Source organism: Synchiropus splendidus, chromosome 15 (genome assembly GCF_027744825.2).
Source record: "Synchiropus splendidus isolate RoL2022-P1 chromosome 15, RoL_Sspl_1.0, whole genome shotgun sequence".
In the NCBI taxonomy this organism is placed as follows: Eukaryota; Metazoa; Chordata; class Actinopteri; order Syngnathiformes; family Callionymidae; genus Synchiropus; species Synchiropus splendidus.
Genome location: NC_071348.1, coordinates 11,587,954 through 11,603,836, shown reverse-complemented (window position 1 = coordinate 11,603,836; position 15,883 = coordinate 11,587,954). Strand labels below are relative to the sequence as shown.

Sequence of the window (15,883 nt, the reverse complement as noted above, 5' to 3'; positions counted from 1 at the left end):
GTCTTTATTGAGACTTGGTAACTACATTGTTGCAGCCATTTCTAAAAGTTAATGCGGCCAAACATGAGATAAAACTGTTCGGTCACAAATATCAAATGGCGGCGTCAACAAGTTATTTCCAGTCACGCTGCAGTTAAAGAGCCTTGAAGGAACTTTCCTCCGGTCCGACACTTGTTAACTCGAAGGTCCAAAGGTCGCCGTGGATAATAGCTGGAGTTCGGAGTCCCGCTCAGTCGCATCGGTCCACCTCACCGGCAGCACTCCGCCTCGTCCTCCGGGTCCAAAGCAGCCGTTGTTAAACCAACAAACATGGAAAACGGTTATGAAATTGTCAGCGATGAAGTTGTTTATGAAGTGTCACGTGAGGGATCTGACAGCCCAGAGCACAGGTACGAGGAGGTGGCGGTGGAGGAGCGGGTCTACACTGAGGTGGTGCAGATCCACGCCTCCGAAGGCGACTACGTGAACATCCAGGAGCACCACAGCTCCTCGTCCTCGTCGTCCAGCAGCGACGATGAAGACTCCCGGCTGGAGGAGGTGGCGAAGATCCGAGAGGAGGTGATTGCTGAGGAGCTGAGGGCGGAAGAGGCGACGGTGGAGTCCAGACGCTCCTCGACCTCCTCGGCGTCCTCGACCCCCAGTGACCATCCTCCGATTGAGGTCAGCACCCTGGACCACCACGTGGAGGAAACTATCGTGATCAGACGGGAAGAAAAAGTGGACTACGTCCTGAAAAACATCTCGCTGGAGGACAGGAAAGTGGCACCTATTGATCCTCACCAACCTGCAGTGTCCCTCTTCGTCAAGGTGAGAGCTCTGAACCACTTTCTTTCAATAAACAATATGAGCAAAACAGAAACAGACCGGACTCTCAAGTTAATAAATAAGGTCAAGTCATAATAAAAATAGGGGACAAAACTAAAAAAAAAAAAAAATCTACACTGATTTCACAAAGCTATCTGTAGCACGCCATTTATTTATTATATATTTTGATAATTATTCGATAAAATAGTGGGAACTTGCGTGCACAAGTATGTAAACAAATTAATTTATTCATAAAAAAACAATAATAATAACACAAACCTTAATTTGACTGACCAATTTGAACTGTATGTTTGCTTCCTCCTGCATATAATAATAACGATAATGCAGATGAGATCGTCGTAATTGCATCTTTAGCAACACAGTCATTTTTTTAATATCCGGGCGCAGCCCTGTGCAATCATTAACCAGTTTACTGTCGGCCTTAGAGAGCGGGTGAACTCCACGCCTGAGTAAATCCCTGTCGTCGTGTGCTTTTGCTCGCCTCTGATAAAGCTGGCTGCTACGGTCAATGATCACTAAAGGTCACTTTGTGGATTGCACAATAGTCATTAAAAGTCACTTAGATGACATCTATGTGTAAATTCCTTATCAATTATTGTATTTACAACGCAAAGTTTGACCTTTTGTTGTTCTTTAAATTGATATTGCGGTTGTAAAACTGTCTTACTGGTAATAAAACTGATTATAGTTTCTTAGTTTTACATCATAGTATATATATATATATATATATATATATATATATATATATATATATATATATATATACTATGATGGAAGGTTGGTGAGGATCAATATATATATATATATATATATATATATATATATATATATATATATATATATATATATATATATATATATATATATATATATATATATATATATATATACACACTACATACTACATAGTCATATACTACACCATAGTATATGAATAGCTATATACAGTATCCGGATCCTTTCTTGGTTAAATGGGTCCAAGTGTTTCCAAAAATGCTAATCATAACATTATTCATTATTTTTTATTTTATTTTTTAAATAGGGAATTCCAAAATTATTGTAAAAGCTTCAAATGCTATAGTGCATTATGGGAATAGAAATATGATGACGAAGGTAGGAACACTTAACCACTGGATCAGAATGTACTACAACAATATGCATTATTTTTTGAGGATATGATTTTAAAAAGATCATTATCTTTCTATGAATTTTTTTTTAGCCATTTTTTTCGTGGATTTGAAAAGGAGGGTAAGGAAGTCAAATAAAACCAGAAGCAGGTTAAGCATGTAAAAAAAAAAAAAAAAAAAAAAAAAATATATATATATATATATATATATATATATATATATATATATATATATATATATATATATATATATATATATATATATATATATATATATATATATAACAGCCCTGTAGCCGTAGCATTCTAAAACCAATTTGGGAATAATTTGCCTCCTACTTTAATTTTATAAACTGACAGTTCTCTCCAGTGCTGCTGAGTTTTTTTTCTGATGTCTATTCATAGTTTAGAATGACTCTTAAAAACGTCTCAACTGTTATGCTTCATCTTCGCTTGTAGCTTTACAGAACGTTACAACGCCACCCAGAGGCCAAGCATGTGTACAACATCATTTTACATTGCTTGGTTTCATGCAGAAAAAAAGTCCTGGTGGTTTTACCGTCATTCTTTCAATATTATTATTTTTATTCATTTAATTGGGAAGACCCTTCAGGTGGTTGATCTAGTAAATGTTGAATATTCATTGACCTTTATCAAAGCACGTCCAGGTTCTTACTAGTGACAGGGTTGAGGAATATGTAGTATACTGCTGACACTGTCTTTTGCGCTCCAGATACGCTGTCTATACTTGCACAGATATGGTATCAGTGTAATACAGCCTGCCATAAGAACAATAATAAACAAGGGTCAAAGTTCACCCAGACAGAAACTCCCGCCCTTCCATCCGTCCTCTCTGCCGCTTCTCCGCCTATGACAGATTTCACAACGTCTTCAGCAATGATAAACCAAAGTGAGCCGAGCTGTAAAAGAAGAGTTGACACATTATCTTCTCGCCAGTCAAAGATCCCGTCGCTGATACAGCAGTGAACCTAACGTAGCTCAGCCTCAATCTCCTCGCTCCGTCGAAGGACAATCTGGTATCTTATTCTCCTGAGATAACAGGGCTGCATGTCAGCGTTGTTGTCTTATTACTGCGGGTAATTACACATGCATACATACACACACATACACAATATAGAAGGCAAAACATTGGTGCTGTTATAAGTCAAAAATAAGAGAATCGATGAAGAGAAAATGTCTTGAGTTTTTTTTTTTTATTATTGTTCACATTCAACTAGTCCCAAATAAAGAATTAGAAAAATGTTTCGTGACATTAATGTATAAACGTATTATTATTATTGTAATAAAATGTAATTGCAATATATTGGAGGAGATTGAGATAAATGTTCATTACTTATTTATTTATTGACTTGTACTCATTTATTTATTCCTTCCTATTATACATATTGTATGCGTCTTCTCTGCCGCCCTTTTGCAGTTTAAAAGATAATAATAAGCAAATATTGGTGGAAGGTACTGTATATAGAAGTATTCATCAACATGATTTAGAAAAAAAGAGAATAATGAAACTCAAAGAAAAACAGAAAATTCGGTTCACTTTTATTATCACGACATTTTATTGAGGTTTAATTCTGCTTTAGTTTACTTTTGTTTTTCAATTGGTAACTGCGCATTTTAATCCATCAGTTCGGTCGTTTTTTTTTTTATTAACTAGCATTTTTTATGTTCATATAACAACACTTGACATAGTTTAAACTCACACCGAAAATAATGGAATAAAGATAATCTGATTATTTAAAAAAAATTAATTCACAAGCGAGCAGCTTCTTGGCGCTGTAATTGATGTTCACCAGCAGAGGGCGCCATATCGTATAATTGTGGCTTGGACATGATGGAGCGGTCCTCCAACTTGAACTCTGTAGCCACAACTAGAACAACTTCTACAGAGGAAAATGTCGATAATTCTCGAGTACACACTGGCTGTATCTGCAAGAGCTGCTGAAACTGAGTTGCACAGTAGAAAATAGCTGTGTCGGTGCAGGTGATTCGCAGCACAACAGGCTATTTATACTGCGGAGGAATGTGACTAATATGTCAGGAAGTGATGCAGGAGGGGGCTGCTGTGTTCCTGGCTCCACCCCCTCTGGTCTAGACGGACACCTGTTCTTGCACTGTGTGACACCCAGGGCTCCTGTGCTCTCCATCTGTGACCAAATCAGAGATCTACCCGCCACCTGGAGCCACTTTCACCTGCCGGATCTGAAGGGTGGTTTGAGACTTTAGTGCCGGCCAACGTGTCACTCAGCAGTTGTTGGGGAGCATGTAGGCATTTGCGGGTCAAGAGAAGGACGGTGGGTGAGAGCAGCTGTAAGTGAGCGCCATGTCCACCAACGGTCCAGATCCTGATATTGAACTTTTTGTCAAGGTAAGACAAAGTTGAGTGGTGATGGATAGAGGGAGCGTAAGCCCTTCATCTCAGCCTGTGTAATCCAATAGTGCAGGTAGTTTTACACCCGCGGTTGTTGTGACAGTGATACTGAGCATGAGAGGAGGCATAACAAGCTCTCATGAGGACAGAAAGATGCAGGTCTACCTGAGGCAGGTGAAGCAGCTGCTTCAGTGATCAGCTGCCTGGATGCAGAGCCATAATGAGTTTCTCTGTTTCGTAAATACACCTCCCCACAAACACGTATTCTCGCCTGCCATCGAGCTGCTACAGGAATAGAAATACTTTGGATGATATTACTGCAATAAACACAAAAGCTACTCTGCTCAGGCTCTTTCGCAAATATATGTGGAGAGATAAGCGTTGCCATGGTTGCGCGGTGATATCCATCCAAATCCATGATGGATTTTTTTTTTTTAAATTTCTAATGTCATATATTTATCTATTTAAATCACTGTAATTCTATTACACGTGAGGATGATTAAAATATGTGAGTTTATTGTCCGGTAGTGTCACGATGGGCCGTCAAATAATTATAAAATGAATAAATAAATAAAAGATGTGCAGTTGTTTTGCTGTGTATATAATTATTTCCCTGATAATTAGAGTAAGAGAAAAAGTGATGGGGAAGAAGAACAAAAATTCAAATAATTGAAATGTATTTACTGTTATTATGTTGATATTATGTCTTGTATTTACATCATAATAATCATTATTATGTGATTGATATTGTGAGGGTTAATGTAAATCAATAAATATGTGGGGGAAGTATATATGTAAAACAAAGAACAAATATTATGGATTTATACTTTTATTATAGATTAAAAAATATCTCATTGATCTCATAAACTACACCAACAATTGTTTAAAAAAAGTTTCCAAGGCAAAAAAAAAAAAAAAATCGTTTTTAAAAAATGTGGCATTTAAAATACAAAGCAAAGCAAAATAAAACAAACAAACATACAAATGAAAAAAACGATAAATAAATATATTATCGTGTTAGACATTTTAAATACAAATAAATGCAACAAAAAATAAATATGTGATGAAGGGAAACAGGTCTATGTATTGGTGATTCATTCATTTTTTTTTTTTTGCTTCAATGCAAAAACAAAAAAAAAAGAATTCTGTTGAAAACAGAACGCAGAAAAAAGAATCAGGATATGTGATCTGGAAGCACCTGGGCTACCGCATATGGTGCCATACTTGCGAGAGTTGCATCAAAAAGAATTCACATTTGACCCTTTGACTTCATTCTCCTTGCACTACAACACCTTTGCTCTCATTTTATAGCGTGTTCATGTCTCAAGTTACTTATTTAAGTAACTTATTCCGGGTCTCATCAGTCTCTGCAAAATAAAACATGAAATAAATTGACTTAGTACCTAGTTTTTTTGCTTATGTTTTCTGAAAATTTTTTTTAGAATATTTTAAATGACGCACAGAAAGAATAAAATAATGTAATTCAGATTCCATGAACAGAATATCTGCTTTTAGTCTGTTTTTCTTGAAGAAACTGTTCAGTTTGACCTCACCAGAGTGTAGATCACGGTCCACGCTTCACCCTGCATCTGACAGAGCTATTGCTTCAAACTCTCATGGTAGTAATTCAAAAAAATATATAAATATTGGACGAATATAAGTGGGGATAACCACATCCTGGATGTTTATTACTGTATGAATATTGGACATGTGACTTCAGAAATATTTTCTTATCTTACAGTGGTTAATAAACCAGGTAAAATGCAGTATAAAGAACAGCATAGCAACATCCACGAGGCATGTGAGGGAGTGTGGCCTCCAGTGGGGGGCACTCAGCTCATGGCGTCACTCAGCACTCGGTTGTGTGTGGCGGCTTTTGTGCTCCCGTTCTGGATATTATCAGCCGCCGGATATTGTGTTTCGGCCATGCTGCTGCAGCCAACGACAACAATGAAGACACAAGTGTCACATCAGCGTGGGGGACATTCCAAACACGTGGCTCAAAAAAAAAGGTAGTAAAATCTGTGCTCAACCTGGTGGTCTAAAGGTCGCTGACCTCATTACCCTCCGTAGGCCACTCTGGGACTTCGGAGTCAGGTCTGACGTGTGAGCCCGATGATGGAGTCACTATGTATAATTCAGCAGAGCCTCTGGATCAAGTGTCCCCACATACATACCGACACATGATCTGGGAGCAAACGGCGGCGAGGAAGTCATCCATTCTCCTGCCCAAACTGACCCGGACTCTGCCTCTTAACATGCGGACGGTAGCAAGTGGTGCTAGCTTTAATCCAGAGGTGGGAAATTCAGTTCCATAAAGGGACTCATTAAAAAACTGTAACGGTTGTGAGAGGCCACCACCAAAAGAAAGACATGACAGAAAAAATATCCAAAATATATACTTAAGAAACAAGGACAAAATGAAGACTGAATGTAAATAAGGACATTAAGAAGTGTAAATATGCCATGAAACCTATGGAAATATTTCATTCCATATGCATGTAATGTAAGTATAAATCAACATAAGTGTGGACCCGGTGTTCAAGATATATTTCAAAATATATTTTGAATATTCTTTCAATGTATTTTTAAGGTACAAGAAAAACATGAAAATGCCCTCTGAAAAGTTAAAACAGGAACATGCTATGTTTCCTGCTGAAGTGCTGGTGGTGACTAAAGCAGAAACATATCATTTATAGTTTTAGTCTGACGTCAAAAGGGCCACGAAAATACAGGCATTGGGCCAAAACAAAAATACAGGAATTGTAAATTTCCTGGAGGGAATCATCCCTAAGGGAAAGTCTGTACTAAGTCTAGTCTAGTCTCAGTCTAAGTCAGTCACATATGGCCCCCGGGTCGCACTTTGCCCACTTTAGTTAGCCTTTATAACTAACTACGTCTTACTAATTTAAGTTAAAAAAAAGACGTTAGAAGTTGTTGTACTTGTTATTCTTTCACCTTGTGCTGTGTGTTTGTTGGTCTACCCGCCTTGGCATGTCATCAGTCTGACTCGTGTGTTGGCAGGCCGGCAGCGACGGCGAAATCATCGGGAACTGTCCCTTCTCTCAGCGCCTCTTCATGATCCTGTGGCTCAAAGGAGTCGTATTCAATGTCACCACTGTGGACCTGAGGAGGTGAGGGCTGGAACCCGCGAGCTCCCAGCGCTTGAACAAACACTCACCGGTACCCGTGTCCGCTCCGCAGAAAGCCGGCCGATCTGCACAACCTGGCTCCGGGGACCCACCCGCCCTTCATCACCTACAACGGGGAGGTCAAGACCGACATCAACAAGATCGAGGAGTTCCTCGAGGACATGCTTTCCCCTCCAAAGTAACTCTCCTTCACCAATTGAGGCTCTCAATAATGAATGAAGTAGATCAGGAAAGTCGTGTTTTTGCGAGACGGTGAGCGAGCACTTGCGGAGAAAACCGTCAGATTAACTCAATCTTACTTTTACTGCCTGTAAAGTTTTTTACATTACGAATGGACTGCAGTGTGAGAAAGCTGGGGAGGCGAGCGGCCAACTCGGTGTGTAACATGTTTGCAGTCTGAGTCCAACCCCAGTCAGCCCAGGTGTTAATGTCATCCAGATGCTGGGCTCTGCCTCCGCTGACTGCCTCTCCCTCCTCCGTCCCTCCGTCTGCTCAGGTACCCCAGACTGGCGGCCAGGCACAGAGAGTCCAACACAGCTGGAAACGATATCTTCGCCAAGTTCTCAGCCTACATTAAGAACACCAGACCGGAGGCCAACGCTGGTGGGCCTGCACACACAGCCTGTAGTGGCTGGTTCATTCAACCACTAGGTCGTAGCAAAAGACAATAAATGAGGCGGTAACTCGGTGCTGCTTTTGGCGCCATCTAGTGAGCCCCCTCAGTTACAGCACTCACACCAACTCGTGTCATGAAGTAGATTTTTGCTTCACATTCTTTGCAAAAATACTGAAGAAGCAATAATATTATGGGAAAACTTTTTAAGAAAAACTGTGTATTGATGTCTACAAATGGCTCCTACATATTAAGCAAAAGTCCTAAGAAATAAAAAAAAATATATATATATAGTGAGATATAATGTATCTTCACGTACAAAAAAAGACACTTAAATCTCAGTAAATTTTACAAACCCTCCCATAATCTGCATTTTTTTATGAATGGTGATTAAAAAAAAAAATTATATATTTTTATTTCAAGTGTATAATTGAGATGCAATTCGTAGCTCGCGTTTGTTGCCAGTTTGAACGCCATTTTTTTTGTTGGTTGAAAATACACAAAGTGTTCTGAGTAGTCTGGATAAATGGATTAGATTAGATTAGGAGGCATTTTTTTTCGTATATTTGAAGAATCTATTCCTGCCTAATTTTCAGTATAAAGTTTTGCAAATATATTAAAAAAAAAAAAGGCATAATAATGTTGCTTGTTAATGCCCCAAAAGGTGAAAAATAAACTGAGGAAATAAGATAATTGATTTAGAGGGAGCAAAATAAAGGCAATAAAACACTTAAAAATTCAAATATTATTTATGTACAGAGTCATCAAAACTTAAAAAAAAAATCTGACATGGATTTACTGTATATTCTCAGAGATGAATAAATAATGCAGTAATGCAAACGCACACATACACACATTACGGCTTCAGATCTTGGCATTTTGAGCAGCTGAGTGTTAACTAGTGATGGGTAGATGAGGTATCATGAAACAGTACTGCAGGGTTGATGAAACAGAGTTTTAATTTTCAGAGGCCACTAGATGGCGCTCTTTGCTTAGAAATGACATGAGCTTACATTGAATTCGTTGTTGAAGTCCAAACATTTTATGACAGACAGTGCCATCTGGTGGCCTCTGAAAATCATGACACTGTTTCATGAACCCTGCAGTGGTGTTTCATGACACCTCATCTACCCACCACTATGGTTAACTATTGAACACTTCTCCAGCTAGGTGACACTGTAATTACTACTTCATACAACCTCTGTGGCCACTACTTTAGACTACATCTACCGCTACAGCTGCTGCATAACTACTGTACTCCAATAACATCATGCAGTTTTACTACTCAGCATGTCAGCTCTGTCTGTACTACATTAATTCATCTCAGTCAAGTCACTGTTACATGTAACTGTCTCTCCACACATGACTGTGTCCTAATGCAGGGGTGGGCAATTCAATTTCTGTTTCAGTTCTGGAGAGGGGTCTGACCCGGACCCTGCAGAAGCTGGACGACTACCTGAACAGTCCTCTACCGGAAGAGATCGACGCCAACAGTCGTGAGGAGGAGAAGTTCTCTAACCGGCGCTTCCTGGATGGGAACGAGTTGACTCTGGCTGACTGCAACCTGCTGCCCAAGCTGCACATTGTCAAGGTGACACAAAGTTGCTTTTACTGTCAACTTCCTGGCTCCTTTTTTTTCTCTTCCCAAGACGCCATGTTGGACAAAGCGTCCGAATCTAGTAGACGGGAATCAAAATGGTACCCTTTTTTGTTTCAGGTTGTGACCAAAAAGTACCGTAACTACAACATTCCTTCGGACCTGACGGGCGTGTGGCGGTACCTGAAGAACGCTTACGCTCGGGATGAGTTCACCAACACCTGCGCCATCGACTCGGAGATCGAAATCGCCTACAAAGACGTGGCGCGGAAACTGGTCCATTAACCACCGCGTCTCCACCTTCTTCCGAGTGTGCGCCGAGCTTATTTCCATGGTGACCCACTCGGATACTGCTTTTCTGTTATTACATCTCCAGATGGCATTTGATATCGACCGCCGCATGGATTTGTAATCACGGAATCAGACGCAGCGAAAGTTTCACGGTTTCAAATGTAGCTGTCCGACATTTCCCAGTGAAACATGATTGTGTCTGTATTTATTTCTCATTCCGCAACGATTCTTTTGTCGTCCCCCAGCCGACGCGGCCAGACTTATAAGTAGCTGCTGATGTCAGGATCGTTCGCTTTATTTATTCCCGAAGCCACAGGAGTCTGTAACTGACTGTTTATGATCCGGCTCTGGCTCCACAGCAGACACCCGTGATTGATTCAAACGGCTTTTTGAATAGTTTGCAGTACACTGATTCGCCATGATAGTCGATGCCGCAGATTCTTCTGATGCAGAAATCGGTCGCCGCTTGTTGAAGGTGAACATGAGCTCGGGAATGACGTGCATGACTGACCTCTTACTGTGATATTAAAACCCTTGAACAATCTCCAGCTCATTTACTTTTTTTTGACTTTGAGGCCGCCGGAGCCACGTGTGTATTAAGGTCATAACCAGAGTGGCGAGAGCATGATGTGGCTTTTAGAGACCCTGGTGTGATAAAATTGAATCATAATAAAAGAAAATACAATGTCATATTGATAATTACACTAGAAAAAAAATGGAAAATAAGTGATAAAAGGTCATATTATGGAGTGCACAAGATTATCTATATGTAAGTGAGTTCAAAAAAAGTAGTCAGAGGAAATATAAAATCCAACAGTGAATATTGCATCCGGTTATTCAGGATTTTTGCAGTCCAAAAAATCTATTGTTACATGTTACAGGTTAAAAAGTGCTGCCAGAATATATTTTCTCTGGAGATGTGAGACATGTTTGTAAAATTTTAGAATATTTTATAATGAGTCATCACATTTTAATATTATAAATAATAATAATTTAATGTAATAAGTTGAATCTTTACATATAGGCTGAAACTTCCTTCACCATCTTTCGATTGTGACGTCACATTTCATAATGTGTGATATTTGTGTCGATTCATTCTACCTGATGAATTGCAATTAATGAGACAGTTTTTAAGTTTCATCAAAATTATTTATGCTCAGAATTCCATAAATGATAATAAATAATAAATAAATAATAGAATTTACTCATAATATACTAATATACTAATAATAGAAATAAAATAAGTGAATATAGTGCATTTGAATTTTTAATATGAATAAAATGAAAACAAGAAAAATAAAGAAGAGATTTGAAGAGCAGATGAATGATGATAAATAGGATGCTAATGATGAAATAATCTCAGGGATGATATATTTAACTCTCAAAACCAAGTGTTTAAGGGCTGTGTGTGACTCACAGAAGGGACACTTGAATGCAGAGACGTCCTCAGACTGTGGGGGGCAGAATTGCAGCGTTCAGTCTGTTAGTACAAAAGAAGAAGATTGACAAAAGATTAAGTAAAATAACACCGTCATGCAACAATGAGGTGCATCATCCATAAAATCGACCAAGATAATACGATGGTTTTAGTTATATTTATTTCTCTGCTACCTTGCTTCCTATGCTGCTTTTTTATTGGCTGAAGATATGCAAAGCATTCTGGGTAGTCTGGGTATTCCTCAATCGTAAAGCTGGCGCTGGCAAACCTCATAACTGAGGAAGATACTGTAATATCCAGTAGGATTCCACACAAGCGAGAGTAGGACGTATTCCAACAGAAGAGAACTTCTTCACACTTGTCGTACCGCGCTCTCACTTCCCACAACCCCCAGCAACTCCGTGCCGCTGCCCCTCCCCTCTCTGACACACTTCTGCAACAACATAGCCAAACAGAACATTGCAGATCAACAAAAAAACTAAGTATTTAACAGGTATTACTACTTTCCTCAGTCTTGCAACTTCACTTCCTGAGACTCGGCACTGCCCTCGCACTTCGCAGGAGCGCGCATTTTTGAGGTTGAGCACTGAGGCCAAGTTCGGAAGACGGTTTGGACACATGATGTCGGTGGCTGGAGGTGTCAGGTACCGGGTAACAAGGGGGCGCTCCAGGATGGATGCTGAACCCTGGGGCTGAACCCAGGACTTTCAGGATCTTCCGTCCAACGTCCACTCCATTGAGTCATTACACAAAGTGTATCGCGGCCAGAGCAGACGTTTGTTTAGTTTAGCCTCAAGCCGCTAGCGTTATTCACTCGATGTATTGATTTTGTCTAAAGTTACACATAAAACTATGAATGAGTCGAGTATTTATGTAGCAGCCCAACCAGGCCTGATTAGTTTGACCCGTTACGGCCGCGATGAAAAGCATCTACCAGGTCCAGGTCCACTACGGTCAGGAGTCCTGCCCTCCAGCTCCTCGTCACCCAGTTTCCTCCATCAACATCCACGTCGCCTCCCGGTTCAAGAGTTTCATTGTCCTCTCAGAGGAGGATGGAGATTTGTCTTGGAGCTTATCGTCGTCTTTGGCAGGTTTTCAGGCTGCAACTATAGCGAGACTTCCTCCAAGAGCCGAACGACTATTGTGTGGTTTGGACAAAAAACCCGCGATGTGAAATCGGAGCATGATGACTGGGGTTTGCTGGGAGAAAAGCTCTGCAAATAAAATAATATTTTAGAAGCGATCTGCCTCTGCATTTTCTCCTCCAGTTCAATGGCTGCCGATACTTGGTGTCCTGATGGGATGAGGCTTTGAAAAGGGTCCACACAGTTTGAGCCAATAGGAGGTGAAGAATCTGATTTTAAAAAAAAGGAGAAATGGGAGTGATAATTGGAATTTATATTCATAGTTAAAAACAGCTGCTGCGTTTACACGTTGGTCATAGTTTTGCCAGCACTTCAGTGGCTGCTATAAGACACCTTAAAAATAAAATAAAATAAAGTAAATAATTTATTATTTTATTTTAATTTTGCAGGAAGTGGAACCTCGAAAACCCACCATCCACAAAAGACTGTAATATGGCAAGAAATCTTTTCTTTTTTTTTTTTTTTAACTTTTGGCCACTTAATAATAAAACAATATACAACAAATACCATTCATAACAATGTGCAATCTGAATGAACTTATTTCACCTCTTGACTCAGTGACCCGTCCAACCGTACGCCCACACCTGGAATCACCTGAAGATACAACAGTTCAACTGTTGTACGTCTAGTAGCTAGAGCCATGGAGTTGCCTTGTGGAACGGCCGGCTTATCATTTATGGCTAAACCTTGCCCTCCAGCGTGTCCACACCTCCAACCTCCAGCTAAATGCCTGCGCCCTCATTGGCCTTGTGACCGTTTCATCATTTATTATTATTGTGTTGAAAAAATTTCAATTGGAAAACATGGATAAGAGGTTGTAATTTAGGATGAATAAATTATTAAAGCTATAAATAATTCATTACCAGGAAAAATGAATGCATTTACTGGAATAGTAAGGGTGAACAAACTTATTAAAAACAATGGAATATAACATGACAGAAAACCTTCGACACTAAAAAAAGACATATATTGGAAAAATGTGTACATTGTTTATTCAAAATGATAAAGAAAAGGAAATGCAAGAGTTAAATATGATGTCAAAAGGTTAAAACAAGAGTCCAAAAGATGAATTTAATCCAAAGAATTGAGGTATTTTCAGCAGAGGAAGAAATTACGGCGCTTCATGTTCACATTTTATTTCAGCGGAAAACTTCAATAAGCCAAAAAAGCACATGAATGTGTGTTTATGTTTGGTTTCTAGTTTCATATTGACCCCACAGAGGCCAAACAGGGACAGAGGAAGGGCGGGATGCCCAGCTCTGGTCGACGTGATCAAATCCAGCGGTTTAGAGCGCGTCTCTCCATAATGACGAGAGAGCGAGCGAGCGAGGCAGGAGAGAGTGCAGCGTGGAAGAGAGCGAGAGAGTGATGACCGCTGACAGGCTTAAATAGAGGCTTCCATGCCAGGGATCAAACACCATTCCTCTCCTCCACTCTCTCATTAAGACGGAAAACCCGAGCGCCGCCATCCGATCTGTCTCCATTTTTCCTCAGAGGAGTCTCACTTTAAAGATCTGCGCCTGTCGGATTTACAATGGTGGGCGCGCGGTGTTTACCGAGACGCGGCGTTGCCAGAAACAACAGTCAGAGAAAATAAATGGAGCCTGCCTCGTGTTTCCACAGGAGTAAGGAAATATGGAGCGAGACTTGTGCCCTTGCTGTTTGGTAATTAGTACCTAAACATCCCTGTCCTTGGATCCCATCGCTCACATCCAACAGTTCTGCGCGCTGGATAATATACAGAGGAGCATTAACGTCAAACACGTCTGCCGGCGGAGCCTGGCACGCTACATTAATCTGCTGTTACGGTCCCAGTGGATGCAGCGGCTGCTGGCCTTGGCCGCCACCGCCCCATACAGGGCCGCTTCCCTAAACCCCGCTAGCTGGAGCATAAATCGCGAAAATTTGACTCCCGCTTTGAGACCGCTGATTAAAACAAACTGTTGAATTTGACAAGTGAGGACCCACCAGAACCAGACGTGTGATCCCATTAAGTGGTGGACCTGGGAAATATTGCCATGTACACCCTAATGTCCTCTGGAAAATACGAGCCAAAAGATGCAAAGTGACGCACGGGTATGAGCCAAACCCACAGTCGGTTGAGTTTGTGAGTCAAAGCGATCGTACTTTAAAGCAGCACTTGCTAAATAAAGTGTAAATCCCAGTGATGCAGTTGTGATCTCTAACTTTACACTCCTCTGTTTTCGACGTTCCAGACATGAGGGGGATGATCTGCACTCCAAGGACAAACATAGAACCTGATGACCTCTCTCTCCAGAAGACACGACCAAATTATCGAGGGTGTAACTTCATTTTTTTACACTTCTGTCACGCCAAGATAATCATCTTACATTGAAGGGCAAAACTCACAGATTGGATTTCCTGTTGAGAAACTTGTTGATTCTTACCCCTCGTGGTTCCCACTGCTAAGTTCCCATAACAAAGCCCCCAATGGAAATGTTCACGTTTCTTTGTTGCTGTGATACTTATGAAGAAGAACATGAATACAAATACCAATAAATTGTACTGTGATCAGAATTTTTTTGTGTTTTGTGTTCATTCTTCTTTAAGTTTGTGTCAGTTCTGAAGACAAATCTTGGGGTCGCATGGGCAGTGAGACTAGAGTGAGACCCCTAGTGGTGGTCGAGCACCAGCCCATATTCCCTGCTTGAGAAAAGAGCCCCCTTTGGTGTCCATTTTCTCTTCTTTCTTAAAAGTTACTCTCATCCGTTCACCATTTCAAACTAAAGGACCAACCCTGGACATGTGCAGACACATTAAAGTTGATTATTTCAGTGCTTTTTAGAGATTTGTAAATCCAAAGAAACCAAGCCAACAATAATAATGTTTTTACAATGGGTGTCCCTTTGCAGCTGCGGAAAATGTCAAGGTTGTCGAGCCAGTGTCTCAATTCAAATGGGAGCAAATCTGAGTCATCACACATGACACCAATAGTTTGTTTCCAATGTTTCAGGCCTATTGAGGAGAGACAGTCTCACGATAGTTAGAAGCATAACTTCATTTTCTTGGGTTGAGTTTTTCCACTTCTTTGAAGTGTCTGCTTTCAGAATGTGTGAGAGAAATAGGGTGGTGGATTCAGGAAGGGTTTCGAGTTGATGTGACAAATGCTTCTCACTGGTCACTGCCATTTCCTGTCCTGGCAGGAAGTGAGACAGCGAGTCCCTGGATTGGAAATAAATGCTACACACTTGTGATGGGTAGGTGAGGTGTCATGAAACAGTACTGCAGGGTTGATGAAACAGTGTCCTGTTGCTCAGAGGCCACCAGATGGCGCTCTCGGTTTAGA

At 40.4% G+C, this 15,883-nt stretch overlaps 1 protein-coding gene across 1 annotated transcript; it reads left to right on the top strand.

The window, feature by feature from the left end:
• The first annotated feature begins 4 nt into the window (after nucleotides 1-4).
• Nucleotides 5-10,537, top strand: clic5b (chloride intracellular channel 5b). The gene is made up of 6 exons (XM_053843926.1): nucleotides 5-807; nucleotides 7,365-7,474; nucleotides 7,545-7,670; nucleotides 7,989-8,095; nucleotides 9,515-9,696; nucleotides 9,823-10,537. Exons 1-6 carry the CDS (start codon nucleotides 310-312, stop codon nucleotides 9,985-9,987), a joined length of 1,188 nt encoding a protein of 395 aa, XP_053699901.1. The 5' UTR covers nucleotides 5-309; the 3' UTR covers nucleotides 9,988-10,537.
• Nucleotides 10,538-15,883: the final 5,346 nt, after the last annotated feature.

Coding starts and splice junctions, on each gene's coding strand:
- clic5b (XM_053843926.1), top strand. CDS start 310: ATGGAAAACGGTTATGAAATTGTCAGCGATGAAGTTGTTTATGAAGTG. Junction 7,475..7,544: donor ACCACTGTGGACCTGAGGAG/GTGAGGGCTGGA, acceptor TCCGCTCCGCAG/AAAGCCGGCCGATCTGCACA. Junction 8,096..9,514: donor CAGACCGGAGGCCAACGCTG/GTGGGCCTGCAC, acceptor TTTCTGTTTCAG/TTCTGGAGAGGGGTCTGACC.